Source organism: Dipodomys spectabilis, unplaced genomic scaffold (assembly GCF_019054845.1).
Source record: "Dipodomys spectabilis isolate Male_0828 unplaced genomic scaffold, ASM1905484v1 ptg000002l, whole genome shotgun sequence".
Classification (NCBI taxonomy): Eukaryota; Metazoa; Chordata; class Mammalia; order Rodentia; family Heteromyidae; genus Dipodomys; species Dipodomys spectabilis.
This window is the reverse complement of record NW_024870679.1, coordinates 57,228,194-57,247,915: the sequence shown is the minus strand read 5'-3', so window position 1 is coordinate 57,247,915 and position 19,722 is coordinate 57,228,194. Positions and strand designations below refer to the sequence as shown.

Sequence of the window (19,722 nt, the reverse complement as noted above, 5' to 3'; positions counted from 1 at the left end):
AACTCTCATGAGTTCAAGTCAACACATGTAAACCTCAGCAAGTCTTTGTTTTGAAGTTCACTCTTTGAGTAGTTATCTTCAGCTTCCTTTTAGGACTCAGGGGTTGAAGTAGGCTAAAGGCTACCATCCTTACTTCAGAGCTAAGTAGAGGCATTTCCAGAACAGCCCAAGTGTATTACAGGGACTGGCTTAGGCACTTAACCTCTAAGACATGTGCAGGTGATACGGATGGTGGAATAGATTTTTATCATACCTCTTTCTCCCTTCCTGCACACTCTGCCATTCCTTTAGGAAACATTTTAAAGTAATAACTAGATTTCTTACCATCATGTGTTCATATAGATATGGCTAAGTTAGAAAAGTGGCCAAACCTAAAGTCCTGTTTGAGGGGAAATGGCATACGCAATATTAGAGCATTTTGGATATGTGTGTTCACGCAGGGATTTGGTTTACTGCTTTGTAAATAAAAAGAAAAACTCTAGGTATATGCATAGATTTCTTTTTTCATTATGGACACCTTCTATGCTTTTTCTGGGCCTTGTGGGGGGAGGGGAAACTGTGGAGAGAAGTACTATTTTGAGGAGACCATCATGGGAAGCAATTGTACAGTCCCAGAAGGAATTCAGTCCCTAGTGGCTTTCTTGTCCCAAGTGTGTTTTTAAACTCTGCTATTCTGCCGCTTTACTCCCTCTAGAGACTGGAGTCAAGTACAACATGCAGGTGTTTGGCTTCCATAGAAGCAAAGGACATATAACTAACCTTAAAATAGTGAAGCTTGACACCCTTAGGCAAATGTCTATTTCCATCTTCCTGCAAGCTTGGCTGTTAGCACCAGCTTGATGACACCCTTTGAATTTTCCAGGTAGTCCACTGGTGTTCCCTTGTCCTGGTCCTAGGACCTGTGTCACTCATGGTCTCCTAACCTCTAAGAAAACTGTGCTGCAGAGCCTGGGCATGCATGTGTTGGTGCTGCTTCAAGACAGACACTGAGAGGGGAAATGCAGTTGTCCTAGATAACCCATAAAACAGAATTTTAAGAATGGGGTAGTCAGCGATTATGGAGCTTACTTCCTAATATTCTTTAAAGGATGAAAAGTAAGTTTATGTTGGACTGAAGAAAAATTATGAAAGTTAAAAAGTGAAATCTATATAACTCTGCCTACAAAGATATTAAATTTCCTGGAGAATTAGATAAAACTGGCTAATGTATAGTTTCTAAGTCTTCAATCAGATCCTGGCCTTCGCAGAAAAAATTAGTGAGATCAGGAATGAAAAACAGTAAGATGATGGCTTCGGAAATTCCAGAGTGATGATGAAACCCACAACTTTACTCAGAGGCAGCTAGATTTCCTGAAAATACTAGAAAAGCAGTATGAAAGCAGCAGCCATGGGAGAAACCTACAAGAAACAAATTGAGGACTGTGCTCTGTACAGTAAGTCAGAGAAAATCTAAGGATTCAGATCTACCTTCCTCCTATACTGGGGGCCACTTTGAGCCTTATTTTGATATACTTACATTTCTGCTGCCTTTTGTTCCCTGTGTATATGTATCCACAACCAATAACAGATTATAGAATTATTATAGAATTATATGAGCTGGAAGGGAGCTTAGAGAATGCCAAGAAGGCAGAAAGGTTATCAGCCACCCCAATCCTTTTTCCTTCTGTAATCCTGAGGCAACTTTGGGCTGCCTGAACAGGGTATCAAACTGGTTTCTTTTTATCCTGTGGCTCTTTCCAGTGAATTTACCAGGATACTGGCAGAAAAGGCCTTTCCAGGAACAAGGAAAACAAAAACTTTATTCTTGAGAGCATGGTTATAAAATAAAACAAACTGAAGTAACCTGTAATGTCATCTGGCAAAGGGAATGAGATGGGATAGAAATTGATGGCAGTAAGCACTGCCAATCCCTCCACTTATCTCTATGTGATAGGAGTTTGTTCATCCCCAAAGCTTCTACTAGATGCCAGCTATGTGCCGGGCCACCAAAAACATGAAGAAGATCAAATGTTTCCTGTCATTTCAAAGCTCAGAGAAAGATACAAGTGGATAGAAAAAAGGAATAGATTCCATTTAGAGTACTGCAGGGGTACAGAGGAGATGAGGAATAGTGTCATCACAGAAATGACCTTAAGAAGGAATTCCAGGTTGCTTCTGGCAGGGGAGACAAATGTGAATCAATGGGACTGTAAGGAGCCACCTGTAGTTCATAACTGGAATAAAAGACTTAAGCAGACTTAGCAAGAAATGAGGCTGGATGGAATGATAGGTTCAACATAAGCACTTTATAAAATACTTTCTGATTTAATTAAGCAAACGTTTCTTGCGCATTCTTGACAGCACTTGGCATTCATTATTTGGCTTTAAGTTTTCCTAAGGCCACATAAGGGTGTTGACTTTCCCATACTTGGGTTAAAGATTTTTTTTTTTTTGATAGAGTTAATGAAAACTAAGGATAAGAGGATTTTCACAAAAGCATGCAATGTTATCAAAGCCTCTTTAGATTTTCTCAAGTGTGATAAAGAAACCTGGAAATTTAAAAAGACATGGAGGCTGGAGAGGGGATCCTAGTCATAGGACACACAGACACTAGTGGGAATGGAAGAGAGCCACCCACACCCCACAGGAATGTGATCACCCCTAAACTCCAGCCATACATTTATCAGAATATCAATGAGTTAGTCTCAAGTAATTTCCTTTCCCATAAATGCATGAAGATAAGAGTATCAGAGTCTTCTTATACTATATTTTTAGGGTACTGGAAAATTTGAAGAATTTAGAACATTAAAACAAAAAAATCACAGCTTCAAAATTTTAGTTAATATGAAGAAAACCAGGAAGTTCTTCAGGCTATGCACCACGTGCACGGTCAAGAATCTGCAGAAGCTGCATTTGCAAACAATTTGTGCTATAAAACAGTAATTTTTTTAAAATCCTGTATAAGTATATATAAGACAAGGTTTTAATACTTTTTTTACAAAAATGTCAGAAAAAACTGTACAAACCATGTTCTTTTAAAAAATAGCATTTTGCTCTTTATAAGCTACTGTTAATTTGGGGCTAAAGTACTGGTTTGCAAACTTCATCTCTGTGTATCCAAATGGAAATTCTGTTTGTCTCTTCCCACCCACAGTTACCATTTTGATGCAATAGCCAAGCATGTTAGAATGTTGGGCCACATAAACTCTTTCTGGTCTTTTTGTTCTTGTCATTTAGCTTCTGTACTTGGTGCCTCTGCCCTCTGGCTTCTCATCCAGAGGCAGAAGGGACTAAAAGGGTGTGTGCTGTGTCTCATTAGCTGTGCTGACATCATCTTGGTGAACTGAAAACCAAATGTGAACATTTGTAAAATCAGTACACTTTCTAGAGAAAGATTAAACTCATTTTTTAAAATCTGTAAATTTTGTTTTGTTGTGATGCTTTAATGAGGGGGTGGGAGTGAACTATCACTAATGGGGTCTCTAATGTATACCAAATGTTTCACATAAATCATCTCAGTCTTGGCAACAATCCTGTGAAATAAGTGCTTTCAGTATTTTCTATTCCCATTTTATAAATGAAAAAAATGGGAAAAGTAGCTGCCCAGTGCCATACAGTTTTTTGTTGGTGGTAGTGGTAGGATCCATTACGAGGTCCCCCTCAGGACAATGCGCAGGCAGGCACAGGAGAAAGATTATTATAAGGTTTATTAGAGGAGCCATATATCCCCCTGCAGAGGGAACAACATGGCATCTGCCCCTATCCAGGTGTCAGGTAGGTCTGGACAGAGAGAGGGACTGGCCAGCTATCCGAGAGGGAACTCTGGGGCTGTAAGGAGCTCAAGTCTGGGTGGAACTGAGGATGGAGAGTGGGGATAATGCTATGGAAGGTTTTTGTTGTTGTTGTTGTTTTTGGCGGGGGGGGGGGGGGGGGGAGGGAGGGAAGTTGTTGCTGCTTTTAATTTCTTTGAGAGAAGGCCTTGCTATATAGCCTAGACTGTCCTCAAACTCATCGTCCTGCACCAGTCTCCTGAGTGCTGGGATTACAGGTATACACCACCATACCCAATAGTGTATACTGTACACGTATTTTGAGTAGTCATTGCACGTGTATTGTTCTCTGCTTGGATTTCTTTTCCTGCCTCTGTCTGGCTCATATTTGTCCTTGAATACTCCATTTAGGTAATGCCTCTACCCCAGCCTCCCCTCTTCTCTCAGTATGGGTTAGTAACTGTGCTTCCATACTAATTTCTGTCAACTTGGATTCCAAAACTTCCCCCTTGACACTCACATGACAATGACATTGCTTTTAGCAAGGTTATCCAGACCTCCTCTATTATAAATCTTGCACACACTTTGAGTCCTTATTTTCTTTGACTTGGAAATTATATTTAACACTGCCACTCTTCTTGGACCACTTTTATTCTGGCTTCCAGGACACCATAACAGGTTTTGCCCCTACCTCTTTGGCTACAACTTAGTCTCCTTTCCCTGTCCCTTAAATTATGATTATCTATCTCAGATCCAACCATTTTTTCTGTTTCCATTGCCATTATCTGAGTATGAGTCATCATCTTATTTAACCACTCTCATAGATTAACAACTACTTCTCCCAATTTCATACTTCTACTCCATTTTCCAATCCATCTTACAATGTAAGAGCCAAAATGATCTTTCCAAAATGCAGTAGGTCATGTTACCAACATCTCTTTCCACTTTCTTGCTTAAAGCCCTCCGCACGGGCTAGGAAGGTGGCTCAGTGGTAGAGCGCATGCCTTGCATGCCAGAGGCCCTGGGTTCGATTCCTCAGCACCATATAAGCAAAAAGAAAAAAAAAAGCCGGAAGTGGCGCTGTGGCTCAAGTGGTAGAGCGCTAGCCTTGAGCTGAAGAGCTGAGGGACAGTGCCCAGGCCCAGAGTTCAGGCCCCATGACCGGACCCAAAAAAAAAAAAAAAAAAAAAGCCCTCAGCACATTCTGCAACCTCGTCAGGTCTGTATTCTAATTGCTTCATTCTGGGCCCTGTATCTGGAACATTTCCTTCAGGAAGCTTTCTTAGTCCCCTGACCTGATTGTGACCCACCCATGCGTTTCCAGTGTATTCTATGATTCCTCTATTGGTAACATTCCTACATTGTAATTGCTTATATGCTCCTTAACTACATCTTCCACGAGCTCTATAAAGATCTGTCTTCCTAAAATGACACACTGTAGGTGCTCAATAAGTAATGCTGTATTCAGGCACTGAAGATTCAAACCATACTCTTTCAAGTATACTATACCATGTTATGTTTCATATAAAAAAAAAACTAGGTTAGCCAGACACTAGTGGCTCACACTTGTAATCCTACCTACTCAGGAGGCTAAGATCTGAGGATTGCAGTTCAAAGCAAGCCCAAGCAGGAAAGTCTGTGAGACTTATCTCCAATTACATACCAGAAGTGGCACTGTGGCTCAAGTGGTAGAGTACTCACCTTGAGCTGAAGAGCTGAGGTACAGCACCCAGGACCAGAGTTCAAGCCCCATGACCAAACAAAAAAAAAGAAAATCTAGGTTACTTTATAGCCTGACTTTGTGAAGTGTCCTTAACATTTCTCAGCACTATTGTTATTTATCACATCTACAGATGCCCAGATTCACTCTACATTATAATTTTTTATAATTTCACTAGTGGAAAATAACTTTGTGGCAATTGCCTAATGTCTCTATGCACTTAAAGCCAATTATAATCTGTAGATTGTTGTGATAATCACTGGGTACTGATGACTTGTAACTCTGGCTTCTTGGGAGGCTGAGATCAGAAGGATTGATGTTTCAGGAAGAGAAGCTGAACAGATCCCAGCAACTATGGGAAGCCTAAAGTAGACAAATCACAGTCTAGGTATGCCTGACTGCATACCCAGTAAATAAAGCTGGAGACATGGCTCAGTGGTAGAGCACCAGACTAGGAAGCAAGAGGTGCTGAGTTCAAACTTCAGTACCACAAAAAAAGATGTTTTTATGATGATTCAAAGAACAAATACATAAACAGGCTCAGTCCAGGAGTTGACATGGACATCTCATGGCTTCATAGCAGTTTATAATAGAAAACTAGTTTCCAATCCTTTTTTTAATTGGGGAAGGGGATCTGCAGTTAAGGCAGTACTTGGGGCTTGCATTCAGAATTTCACACTTGTTAGACAGTTGTTGTACTGCTTGAGCCATACTTCTAGTCTGTTTGCTCTACTTATTTTTTTGTTGTTGATTATAGGGCTTGAACTCAGGCCCTGGGCACTATCCCAGAGCTGCTTTGTTCTCAAGGCTAGTGCTCTACCATGTGAGCCACAGTACCACTTCCAGTTTGGGGGGGGAGGGGGTTGTGTTGTTTTGTTTTTGTTTTTGGGTTTTGGTTTTTTTTTTGGCCAGTCCTCATGCTTAAACTCTGGGCCTGGGCACTGTCCCTGAGCTTCTTTTGCTCCAGGCTAGCACTCTACTACTTGAACCACAGCACCACTTCTGGCTTTTTCTGTGTATGTGGTACTGAGGAATTGAACCCAGGGCTTCATGCATGTGAGGCAAGTACCACTAAGCCCCACTTCCAATTTTTCGGGGTTTTGTTTTTTGTCAGTCGTTGGGCTTGAACTCTGGACCTGGGCCCTGTCCCTCAACTCTTCAGCTCAAGGCTAGCACTCTACCACTTGAGCCACAGAGCCACTTCCGGTTTTACTGGAGATAAGAGTCTCACGGACTTTCCTGCCTGAGCTGGCTTTGAACTGTGATCCCTAGATCATAGCCTCCTGAGTAGCTAGGATTACAGGCATGAGCCACTGGTGCCCAGCTCACTTCTAGTTTCTGAGTGGTTAATTGGAAATAGGAGTGTCATGAGAACTTTTCTGCTTGGACTGGCTTTGAACCAAGATCATTTTAACATTTTTACAGTGTTGGGGCTCAAATCCAGGGCCTTTTACATGCTGGAAAGTGTTCTACCACTGAGATACAGCCCTATGATGCTTGTTTCAAAATGAGACATCTGAAGTTTAAAATGTTGAATCTGTTCACCTAAGTCACAGAAAATCACTTGTTATTGTTGTTCATGTGTTTTTGAACTCAGGGCCTGGGCACTGTCCCTATACTCTCTTACTCAAGTGCTCTACTACTTTAAGCCACACCTCCACTTCTAGTTTTTGAGTGGTTCATTGAAGATAAGAATGTCTCGGGGATTTTTCTGCTTGGGGTGGGTTTAAACCTTGATCCTTAGATCTCATTCTCCTGAGTAGCTAGGATTACAGGATTAGCCACCCTCTGGCTTATTTTTTTCGTATAATAATTGTACAAAGTGGTTTTTATTGATGATTGGTGTTAAATGGGAGTTATTTTAACCCAAATCTCCAGTGACTTTTTTTTCTCCCCAGCACACCTAGTCTATATTCTACCAATGTCTTTTCAGGAAGAAAAGGACTAAATTTGAAGACTGGGAATGAGAATCAGAGACTACTGGCCTGATTCACAAAACAGTAACAATGAAAAGAATCCCAGGTCCCAAAAATGACATTATCTCAGCTCTGTCTCTAGATCCCTCTCATCGCAGCTAGAACTTGGCTAAGTTGAAGTGGACTTTTATAGTTGGGATTCTGATGGTCCTTGACCTACTCAAACACAGACAGCTCCTACGAATGCAAAGCTATGTTAGCACTTTCACTTGGGCAGTGGTCCCCAACCTTGACTCACCAGAGAAAGTTTTCATGGGTTTGAGATGAGGCCCTAGTGTCAGTGTTTGTAATCTCTAGCTAAGAACTGCTGGGTAAATGGAATGACTGGGCAGTGCAAAATCAAATAATTCAACTTAATTTCAATGCACAGTATTTCCTAGAGATCAGTAAGGCCAGAAAATACTCAACTTTTACAAAGAAAACATTTATTTTGATCATGGTTTCAGTCCATGATCAGTTTACCCACTGTTTTGTGCATCCTAAGCAATGCATCAAGCTCGAGAGCATGTTGTCAAAGAAACCTAATTGGGAGAAAGAGAAAAGAACAACTTTGGTCCAACAGCCCCTTTTAAGGTTACATCTTCATAGGCTAAAACCCTTCACTACCTCAATAAAAGGTTCCACCACCTCTCAATAGTACTAACTTGGAGCCAGGCGTTGGTGGCTCACACCTGTAATTCTAACTACTCAGGAGGCTAAGATCTGATGATGGTAGCTTGAAGCCAGCCAGAGCAGGAAAATCCATAAACTCATCTCCAATTAACCATCTGTTAGCCCAATAAGTCCCCTTCCCATGCTTATCACACTCCTTCCCCTCTCCACAGCTTAGCATGTTCCTTTCCTAGGCAACACTGGGCCCATTCGATAAAGGCAGTAAATAATCAGCCTCCAACCACCCTTTACCTTGAGATGGCATTGCTCTGGCCCAGCTACCACCATATAAGGCAGTAAGATCCTCTCAGAGTGACCCTCAGGTCTGGTGAGCGTCAGGGCCCCTACTACTACTTGGGCAACAGTGATAAATCCTAGTCCGCCATGATGAAGCCCCTGGTCCTCACATCCACATCAGGGTCTCTGCCTCCTAGCCCCTTCTAGCCCCTTCTAGCCCCTCCTAGACCTCCTACGTTATATAGGTCACTTCAGACAATAGCTGGCGCTTCTCTCTTGTGAGAAGGGGTCTAGCTGGACCCTTCACTGGCAATAAACCTTTTCTTTGTTCTGTGTACCTGGATGACTGTGTAATTTTCTGGTAAAGGCTAATATACTCTAACCCCATCAAAAAGCTGAAAAGTGGCAGTGTGGCTCAACTGGTAGAACACCAGCTTTAAGCAAAAATGTTAAGGGAACAGTACCCAGTCCAGTCCCTGAGTTCAAGCCCCAATGCACACACAGGTAAGATCCAAACTAACAGCCATCTTTGAATTAGAGTCAATTTGTGTGTGTGTGTGTGTGTGTGTGAGAATACCATACAGAGGAGTTACAATTACATGGCAAGATAATGAGTACATTTCTTATCTAGCATTGTTGCCTCCTCTTTGTTTCCCCTTCCCCTCCCTTCTCATACTCCCCCTAACTCCCCCACCCGATCCTCCCCACCTCCACCAAAGTTGTGAAGTTCGTTTTTAGACATAACAACTTGTACATCTCCTTGTTGCAATGGGCCCACCAGTATCCCTAGTTAAATGATTTGTTTTTGCCTTTCCCCTCCACAAATTATACCAACATCAAATACAGTGAAAGCAGGGGTTATACTGTGGGGGAGAGACATACAAAGCAACATAGAAATCATCTTATAAATATGTTAGAACAATTGCATGAAAGAAAAAAAAAACTTGAATACTTATCTTGGGGTTCATTTCCCTAACATCAACTTATCTGACCATTTCTGCTTGTCTCAGACATATACTAGTTATTGCAAATAAGGGAAACCATGGGGCCTATGTTGCTTTGGGCCTGGCTTACTTCACTTAATATAATTTTTTCCAAGCCTTTCCAGTTCCTAACAAATGGGGCAATGTCATTCTTTCTGATAGAGGCATAGAATTCCATTGTGTATATATACCACATTTTCTTGATCCATTCATCTACTGAGGGGCATCTGGGTTGGTTCCATGTCTTAGCTATGGTAATAGAGTCAACTTTTGATACACATAAATGGGAGTGTACTGGAGAGTCTGGGTCATTTCAACCCACTGACTGTGGAGACAACTTAAGTACAGACATGAAAAGCCTGTCTGACTCACACAAGTCTGTATCCTTAAACTGCAGTTGAATCTGGTGGCAATCTCCCAAGTATTGGGCCCAAAGTCTTCAAGCTGCAGATCCCGGAATGGACGCCCAGAGGCCGCCCATAAACGGCGGGTCTGAGGCGCGGGCCCTGACCTGGAGCCGTCAACATGCGGCCTGGCTCCTGCCTCGGGCTCTGGGACACGGCGTGGCAACGCGGTTCTGGGCCCAACGCGAGGGGGCGTGGCAACTCCGTTCCCGCCCCAGGGAGAGGGGCGTGTTCCAGCCTCCATCAATTAAAAAATGGTGCCAGTGACGCAGTATCTTCCGTCACTTCCGCGCGCCGCGGCTAACGTCAGTACCAGGCGCAGGCTGCGGTGGGGTGGTTTGATCGTCAAGTTCGGTTCTGGTTGTTTGTGGACCATGGAGAGTGACTTTTATCTTCGTTACTATGTAGGCCACAAAGGCAAGTTCGGTCATGAGTTCCTGGAGTTTGAGTTCCGGCCGGACGGTAAGAGTGGCCTTCGCCCGCGGGGGCCTGGAAGCAGGCCTGGGGGGTGCCTGGGCTCCGGAATGGGCGGGAACTGGAAGAGGCCGAGACTGAGAACCGCGCCGTAGTTCTGGAAGAGCTGTCTGCTTTTTCTATTGTCCACATACAAGGATGTTTATTAAGTGACTTAAAAAAAGCAAATTGCTGAGATTTTGACAGACGTTGTTTAAGCGCCTGCCTTGTACCAGGTTCTGCTCTGTCCGTTAGGGAGAGTAAAGGGGATTGTCTAAACTAACTTCCCTTCCCCCCAGGGGGTGTTCAGGGACAACAAAATGTTGGAATAATTAATGGATACACTGCTTTGAGATAAGGTATCTTTAGAGAGCTTTCTGAAGAGTGGATATTTGAACCTATTGTAGATTAAGAGAAGCCAGCCTTGTGAAGCTCGGGAATAGCATTCTGTGGAGCGAGTAGCAATGTTAAAGCCATAGGGGAAAGACGTGTAAAGGAGTTCGGAAATGGTGGAGGCAGAATCAATTAGCTTTGATTGGTTAATGGTATTTAGGGAGGGTGCATTGGAGAGAAGAGAATCCACGATGATAGAAAATTGCAGCTGAGGGCTACGAATGTGGCTTAGTGGTAGGTGCTTGCCTAACATGCATGAAGCCCTGGGTTCGATTCCTTAGTACCACATAAACAGAAAAAAGCTGAAAGTGGCGCTGTGTCTCAAGGGGTAGAGTGCTAGCCTTGAGTGAAAGAAGCTCAAGGATGGTGCCCGGGTCCAGAGTTCAAGCCCCAGGACTGGCAGAAAAATAAAAAATTGCAACTGAAGTCTGGCGCTGGTGGCTCATGCCTATAATCCTAGATACCCAGGAGGCTGAGATCTGAGGATTGTGATTCAAAGCCAGATGAGAGACAAATACAAGAAACTCCTAGTGATCCTGAAAGGCATAGAAAATTTGCAGTGTGTATGTGCATAGTAGGAGTTGATTAGGAAACTTAAGATTGAAGAAGCTTGTTTTGGACAGCATTCACAGCAAAGAAGCTGGAGGCCAAAGGATGCATGGAATGGCTCAGGCAGAAACAGTAGGCTTATTGATTCCATCTGTGTGAGAATATTGCAAGAGTAAACTGGACCAGCAGGCAGGACCTCAGCTCAACTGTATGACATGTTAAGGACTTTATATTTTGTCAGGAAGGCAAAGAGAAGCCATTTGCAGCCTCAGTATTAGAATAATTTAATTAGATGTTTCTACATATCTCCAGACAATGTTTGTCCATCATCTGGAGAATGAACTGAAAAGAGATCTAAGGAAGAGAAATGGTGCAGAGATGTAGAATAAATTGTCTTTTTTCACATGTCTTCTCTACCGTGGAAAAATCATGTGTTGTATTTTCTTTATGTTCTCCATCCCCACCATATACCCACACTATTCCTTTGGTTATACATGTGCCAAATGTGCTCAAATGGTAAGAACACAACGTTTCTCTCACAGAAATAAATCCATGTTTCATGGTCACATGAAAATACAGGTAAATAGTTTGTACATGAAAACGAAAATGGGAAACTTGAGATGTGAAAGATTGATGGAAGGGTGAGGGGGAATGACAGGAGTGACATTGAGCAAGATGCATTGTACTAACAGATATGTTAAATTGAAAGCCATTAATATAATTATTTGGAGATAATAATAGAAAATAGGGGGAAGAAGCTTAAAAAACATTCAAGCAGCATTCTACAGTTTTCACAATGCTTTTACAACTCATGAGCTTTTTACAACTCCTGAACGCAATATCCTCTTGAGATAAGTTATCAATTTTCCTTATTTTTAGTTGAAGGCATTAACCTGCAAAAATGTAATTTGTCAAAGTCAGAAAACAGCCTGTTTGTGTTCTTTTACCACACCATAGTTGCCTCACTTTTTTTGTGGGGGGAGGGGATGTCAGATGAACTCAGGACCTGGGTGCTGTACATGAGCTCTTTTGCTTAAGGTAGCACTCTATCACTTTGAGCCACAGCGCCACTGCTAGTTTTCTGGTGGTTAATTGGAAAGCAGAGTCTCACTGACTTTCCTGCCTGGGCTGGCTTCGAACTGCCATCCTCAGTTCTCAGCCTCCTGAGTAGGTAGGATTACAGGTGTGAACCACCAGTACCTGGGGACTCCGTTTTTCTTGAACTGTAGTTACACTGTAGTTAGATGGCAGCGGGCAGGTGTTTAATAGCCCAAAGTGAAGGACTGAAAAGACTAAAGTGGTTGAATACCATGGGTACAAGTAGTAAATCTGTTAGACATTTTGAAGAACAGGATATAGTTCGGGCAAAGCTAATAGTCTTGGGAGTTCAATGATCTTTTGTTCATATGTTCTTATTGTTCATTGCACATATTTTGTGTTTTTCATAGGGAAATTGAGATATGCCAACAACAGCAATTACAAAAATGATGTCATGATCAGAAAAGAGGTATGGACTTTCCCTTCTTTTCAGTTTAGCCTTTCCTGTTCTTTCTAGGGATTATATTGAAGGATAAAGAATAGAAAAGTAGACCAGTATTTATAAACAGGTACATTAGTTCTGTTAGCTCCTTTTTTTGTTGTTGTTGTCGTCGGTCATGGGGTTTGAACTCAGGGCCTGGGCTCTGGCATTGAACTGCAATCTTCAGATCTCTGCCTCTTGAGTAGCTATGATTATAGGTGTGAGCCACCAGTGCCTGGCTGCTATTTTCTTTTACAACAATAAATCAGTTACTACTGACTTTTGGGGAGACACAAATTGTGTTCAAGTAATACTAGTCTATGGTGATACCTTGTCTCTCTCAATAAAGGTCAAGATCAAGCCTCTGTCAGGTTTAGTGTGTGATAAGGACCCAGTATCTGCTTTCAAGATGTTTTTTTGTTGCTGCATCCTCCAAAAACAGCAAATTCTGTGTCCTTACAAAGCATTAAGAACAAAATGGGGGCAGCTCATTGCCTTGAGTCCTTCTACCCTTGTATAATCTAAAAGCCCAACTCTTACACTGTTGCATTGAGATTATGTTTTAATGTAAAATTTGGAGGATGAACAAACTTTCAAAGCATAGCAGGAATGATTTACAGACTCTCCACATGGGTGAACCAATGTGTCAATAAGTAGCTGGGGAGCTGAAGTATTGTCAGTGAGTGCTTCTAACCTGACCTCTTATTTCAGCATGTTGGGAGTCAAGCATAAACGTCTTTCCAGTTAAGGAGGTGCCCCAGATAGGTCTTCAAGAGCAGTGGTTCTTATTGTCTATCACTTTCTAAGAGTGTTGCTTAGATACAACCTAAATTCTGTTGTTGTTGTTGTTTTTTAATTTTAATTTCAGGCTTATGTACATAAAAGTGTGATGGAGGAACTGAAGAGAATAATTGATGACAGTGAAATTACCAAAGAGGATGATGCTTTATGGCCTCCCCCTGACCGAGTAGGCCGACAGGTGAGTATGTTTATTGACTATACTTGTAGGAAAGAAGTCTTAGAAGTAAAGTTTACTTTTCTGCACATGACATTGAATTCACTTATAGTGTGTTTCTGCGATGTGCATGAAGCAGATTGCCAGCACTTTGGTCAGAGGGAACATTAATTCCATAATAAGGACCAGAAGGAGCAAGTGGTGTGGCTGGCCAGCTGTGGCCTAACCCTGAATTTCTTCTTGTGAAATACCACTGTCTTCTCAAAGGTTTTGCTGTCTACCTTATTTACCATGTAAACTGCTAGAACAAAGCATTGTGGAGAGCACAAAGTAAATAGAACACAATGATTTCAACAGTCTAGTGGAAGAAAAATCATAAGTAGCTAAGTATTCAAATCACAGCTTGTGTGATCAGTCTCAAGACCACCGGGGTAATTAAAAAACTGCCACTGTCATATTTGAGTGAAAAAAAGCTATTGTCATATTTGGGTGAATTAACAGGAAATATTTCTATTTTGACTTCACTGGTTCATTGCTGTTCCCAGACATACCTTGATTGTTCTTAGTGGGCCCTGTGCACTGGTCTGCCTTCTGCCTAAACTATACTTCTTTTAACACTGTACAGACTATTATTGAAGTATTCAAATGTTACTTCCTTGGTGCCATCTTTTTTTTTTTTTTGGGTCCGGTCGTGGGGCCTGAACTCTGGGCCTGGGCGCTGTCCCTCAGCTCTTCAGCTCAAGGCTAACGCTCTACCACTTGAGCCACAGCGCCACTTCTGGCTTTTTTCTTTTTTCTTATGTGGTGCTGAGGAATCGAACCCAGGGCCTCAGGCATGCAAGGCAAGCGCTCTACCACTGAGCCATCTTCCCAGCCCCCCCTTGGTGCCATCTTGTCTGTCCATCCAGTCTTAAGAAGATGCTCCCAATCATTTTTTTTACAAATAAGACCTGTTTTTATTGTGTTCATTATGTCATTGTCTAAAAACATTGCATTTACTTTTCTTTTTTTGACAGTTCTGGGGCACTATCTCTGAGCTTCTTGGCTCAAGGTTAGCACTCTACCACTTGAGCCACATCACCACTTTTGGCCTTTTCTGTGTATGTGGTACTGAGGAATCGAACCCAGAGCTTCATGCATGCTAGGCAAGCACTCTACCACTGACCCACATTCCCAGCCCCGCATTTACTTTCCTTATCCTCTCACTACAACTGACCCTCAACTGAAAGATTTTTTTTTCCTTTATGCTAGCACTGGGGCTTGAAGTCAGAGCCTCAAGCTCTCACTTGGCTTTTTCACTGAAGGCTGGTGTTCTAATACTTGACCTACTCCTTCATTTCTGCCTTTTTGGTAGTCACCTGGAGATAAGAGGCTTTTCTGCCTGTTGTGGCTTCAAACCATGATTCTCAGATTGCCACCTGAGTAGCTAGGATTATAGGCATGAACTACCAGCACCTGGTTGAAAACTTTTTTTTTTTCTTCTGTCAGTCATGGAGCTTGAACTCTGTGCCTAGGTGCTATCCCTGAGCTCTTCTATATTATAACAAATATTATATACATATGGTAAAATATATATAAAATTTAACATATTCTTTTCACTGCTGTATATCTATTAATTAAAATAGTACCACTGAATAGTAAGAGCTCAATAGTGATTATGTTTATTAAAATTGTAAAATATATTAGTTTGGGGTTTTGTTGTTGTCATATTGTCATATAGAAGCTTTCAACTTTTAGGAGAATAGAATGAAAGATGAGTGCAAACTTTTTTTTTTGTTGTTGGGCTTGGGGCCTGAACTCTGTCCCTCAGATCTTCAGCTGTAGACTAGTGCTCTACCACTTGAGCCTCAGGGCTACTTCTGTGTTTTCTGCTGAGGAATCGAACCAAGGGCCTCATGCATGCAAAGCACGCACTCTACCACTGAGCCACCTTCCCAGCCCGAGTGCAAACTTTTTGACATTATTTTCATTTGTGCGTGCGTGCATATGTACACGCATGCACGTATGCATGCCGGTCTTGGAACTTGAACTCAGGGCCTGGGTGTTGTCCCTGAGCTTTTTTTGCTCAAGGCTAGCACTCTTACCACTTGAGCCACAGCTCTATTTCCAGCTTTTTGGTATTTAATTGGAGATAAGATTTTCCTGTGCTATTTCTTTTAAAAAGAAGAAAAAAATCTCCAAGGCTGGTAGCTCACACCTATAATCCTAGCTAGTCAGGAGGTACAGACCTAGAGGATCTGCAGAAAAGTCTGAGACTCCATCTTCAAAATAACCAGCAGTAAGCCAGGCTGGAGTTGAGACTCAAGTGGTACAGCACTAGCCATGAGCAAGCAAGTTGAGCATGATGCCCTGAATTCCAGCCCCATAATTGGCTAGAAAGAAAGGAAAGAGAAGGAGGAAGGAAAAAGAAATGAACGGAAGGGAGGGAGGGAAAGATGGGGGGTATCACTAGAACATAAGTTCTATGAGCGCAGAGATCTTCATTTGGTTTGTTTGTCTTACCTCTTCGTTCCCAAGTCCTGGGAAAAATACATGGCCCAGCAGGTACCCCAGGGACTTTTTTGAAGGTTTGTTGGGCTTCTCTAACTACTTAGAAATTAAGACTCCACCCAAATCATACAGCTAATAAGTGGCAGAGTTGGGATCAAACTCAGTGTCTGGAATCATTTCCTTTGTCCCATGTTGCCAAGAAAGGTTGGATCCTTTGATATTTTTAAAAGAAATCTATCTTCCTTGCTTACAATGAAAACACATATGCAAAACTGTGTGTAAATTTTTATAAATCTCAGAGGTCTTGGAGCCCTGAGAGGCTGATCTTCTCAAGGGCTAAACAGTGTTGTCTTTATTTCTAGTGCTCAATAATTTAATGCTTTTAGTAAGCTGCCCTTGCTTTTGGGGCTATCTATAATAGAGTTTGGGTAACAAATGAGTCTTTCTCCCCTAATGAATGATTTATTTCTGCCCAACGTAGATTTTTTTTTTATTACTGTTTCTAGGAGCTTGAGATCGTCATTGGAGATGAGCACATTTCTTTCACAACATCAAAAATTGGTTCTCTTATTGATGTCAATCAATCCAAGTAAGTATATATGATCCTTATATCAGATTTGACTGTTTTAGAGCAGATTGCTAAGAAACTCTCAGCCAACTTGGACCAGCCCATTATAGGAAGATGTGGTGCAAATGCAAAACAGAAGTGGGCAGAATTTTCCCCCTCTTCAGAAAGGGACTCCAAATTGTTGTTGTACATCAGTAGCCACAGGGAATTGGTTCTAAGAACCCCTCAGACCAAGTTTGTGGTCACTCAAGTCTCAGAAAACAGTACCGTGTTTTCTTTAAATCATCTCTAGATTATTTAGAATACCTAATACAATATGCTGTGTAAATAGTTGTTAAACTACATTGTTTAGGGCATAATGACAAAAAAGTCTAGGTGTGTTCACTATGATGGGCCATCATAGACATAAGATTTTTACCCATATAGGGAAAGTCCATTGATTGTTGCTATGAATATTCAAAGTTGCTGCTTTTATGTTTAGGTTTCATTCAGTCATGGTGACTAAAAACTTGTCAGTGACACAAGAGAGTCACATAGGAGCAGACAGAACAGTAGATGAAATATTGGCCAAGCAACTAAAGTATACAATTCAGTGGGGTAAATCATAAAATTGAGACATGAATCTCTGTACCATAAAGAGTCCTTAGAACTTGGCAGTCTCTTTGACTCCTGTGTTTTAAGGATTTGGAGTAAGCAATAGTTTGCTTTAAAGTTGGTAGGCATTTTTCCCTGAATCTCACAAGTAATACATGCTTATTGTAGGAAATACAGAAAAATAGACCTGAAAGATTTGCTTTTTTTGTCAATTAGACAATGTTTTGTTAGTATATTTTTTTTCCTCTGCATTAAAAAATATATAGGAGCTGGACATTGTGGAAATGCATGCAATCTTAGGAGGTCAAAGCAGAAGTTTAGTTGTCATAACTATAAATGACTGGAGGCCAGAGGCTAAAGCAGAAGATTCAGGGCCAACTTGGACTTGAACTATATTTTGAGACAGTCTCAAAAACAAACATACACATACACAGAGGAAGCTGAGATCTAGGGGATCTCAGAAAAGTTCACTAGACTCCATCAAGTTAAAGTGATAAAGCACCAGCAGTAAGCAAGAAAGCCATAGTGCTGGCAAAAAGTGTTTTAACAAAAAGCACAAAAAAATACAAATTGAGATTTTAATTTTTTTTATCACTAGCTTTTTCCTTTTTTTATTTTTTATAATTTTTTTTTTTGGGTCCGGTTGTGGGGCCTGAACTCTGGGCCTGGGCGCTGTCCCTCAGCTCTTCAGCTCAAGCCACAGCGCCACTTCCGGCTTTTTTCATTTTGCTTATGTGGTGCTGAGGAATCGAACCCAGGGCCTCAGGCATGCAACGCAAGCGCTCTACCACTGAGCCATCTTCCCAGCCCCTAGCTTTTTCCTTTTTATTTCCCCATTACAAATGTTTAACTGACCTCAAGGTATTTATTTATGTATTTATTTATTTATTTTGATAATACTGGGGGGTTGAGCCCAGGGTTTCATGCTTTCTGAGCCCTTTTGTTTTTACCTTTTTACCTAAGATCTCCCTAACTTCTACCTGATTAACCTGGAACCATGATTAATCATTCTGTCTCCATCTCCAAAATAGCTGAGATTACAGGTGTGACTACCATGATCAGTTTCTGTTAATATGTGACCTTTTCCTTCTTTATGGACATTAGTTTGATCAAAGTTTTAATGCAGTTTATACACCTTGATAGGGAACATTTTGGTAGATAATAAATGGTTGTTTTGTTTTTTTTTTCTTTTCTTCCAGTTTTACAGCTCTCTAAACTCTTTTTTTCCTTTATGTTTTAGAGATCCAGAAGGCTTACGAGTATTTTATTATCTTGTTCAGGACCTGAAGTGTTTGGTCTTCAGTCTTATTGGGTTACACTTCAAGATTAAACCAATCTAGACTGAATATTGGTGTGGACCTGGTGGAGGGGAGTAGTTCTTTCTAATTACCATTATCAGGAAATTTTGTGTATATTGGGCAAATTTTTTTTATAGACTATAAATGATTGTCTTTAATAAATACGTGATGAAATTAAATTTGTTGCTTTCTAAAGACCTATATGTGTGAAAACCTACATGCTGTGAATTTTTACCAAAAATAAATCTAACCAGAAGCCAGGCACTGGTGGCTTATGTCAGTAATCCTAGGATTCAGGAGGCTGAGCTCTGAGGGTCACGGTGGTTCGAATAAGGATCCATGGTTCAAAACCAGCCTGGGCAGGAAAGTCCATGAGACTCTTTATTCCAGTTAACCACCAGAAAACCAGAAGTAGAGCTGTGGCTCAGTGGTAGGGTACTAGCCTTGAATGAAAAAGTTCAGGGATGGGGCTGGGAAGGTGGCTCAGTGGTAGAACACTTGTCTTGCATGCATGAGGCCCTGGGTTTGATTCCTCAGCACCACATAAGCAAAAAGAAAAAAGCCGGAAGTGGCGCTGTGGCTCAAGTGGTAGAGCGCTAGCCTTGAGCTGAAGAGCTGAGGGACAGCGCCCAGGCCCAGAGTTCAGGCCCCACGACCAGACCCCCCCCCCCCCAAAAAAAAAAAAAAAAGAAAGGAAAAGCTCAGGGATAGCATCTACCCTGAGTTCAAGCCCAACAACAACAACAAAAAATAACCCTCTGTCCCAAAACTACCACTTACAAGAATAATAGAAAAATCCTACATTTTAAAATAAAATCAGGCCAGGTGCTGGTGGCTCACACCTGTAATCCTAGTTACTCAGGACGCTGAGATCTGAGGATCATGGTTCAAAGCCAGCTGGGACAGGAACATCCTTGAGGCTCTTATTTCACAACTAACCACCAGAAAACTGGAAGTGGCGCTGTGGCTCAAGTGGTATAGCTCTCGCCTTGAGCTGAAGAGCTCAGAGACAGTGCCCAGGCCCAGAGTTCAAGCCCCATGACAAAAAAAAATAATCAAGTCAGTAATGTTCAGAGAAAATTCCAGGGCAGGTCATTCAATTTCCTAAATAAACAAGGGAAACAGAACCTATAAAAAGGAGACCTGAAAGTCATTAGTTGCTGGGGTTTATCCCAGTAGTAGA

The 19,722-nt window shown here is 41.6% G+C and overlaps 1 protein-coding gene across 1 annotated transcript; it reads left to right on the top strand.

Moving 5' to 3' along the window:
• The first annotated feature begins 10,003 nt into the window (after positions 1-10,003).
• On the top strand, positions 10,004-18,718 carry Magoh (mago homolog, exon junction complex subunit). Its single transcript, XM_042675999.1, has 5 exons — positions 10,004-10,182; positions 12,564-12,622; positions 13,503-13,613; positions 16,586-16,668; positions 18,482-18,718. The coding sequence occupies exons 1-5, from the start codon at positions 10,095-10,097 to the stop codon at positions 18,579-18,581; spliced, it is 441 nt and encodes a 146-aa protein (XP_042531933.1). The 5' UTR covers positions 10,004-10,094; the 3' UTR covers positions 18,582-18,718.
• Positions 18,719-19,722: the final 1,004 nt, after the last annotated feature.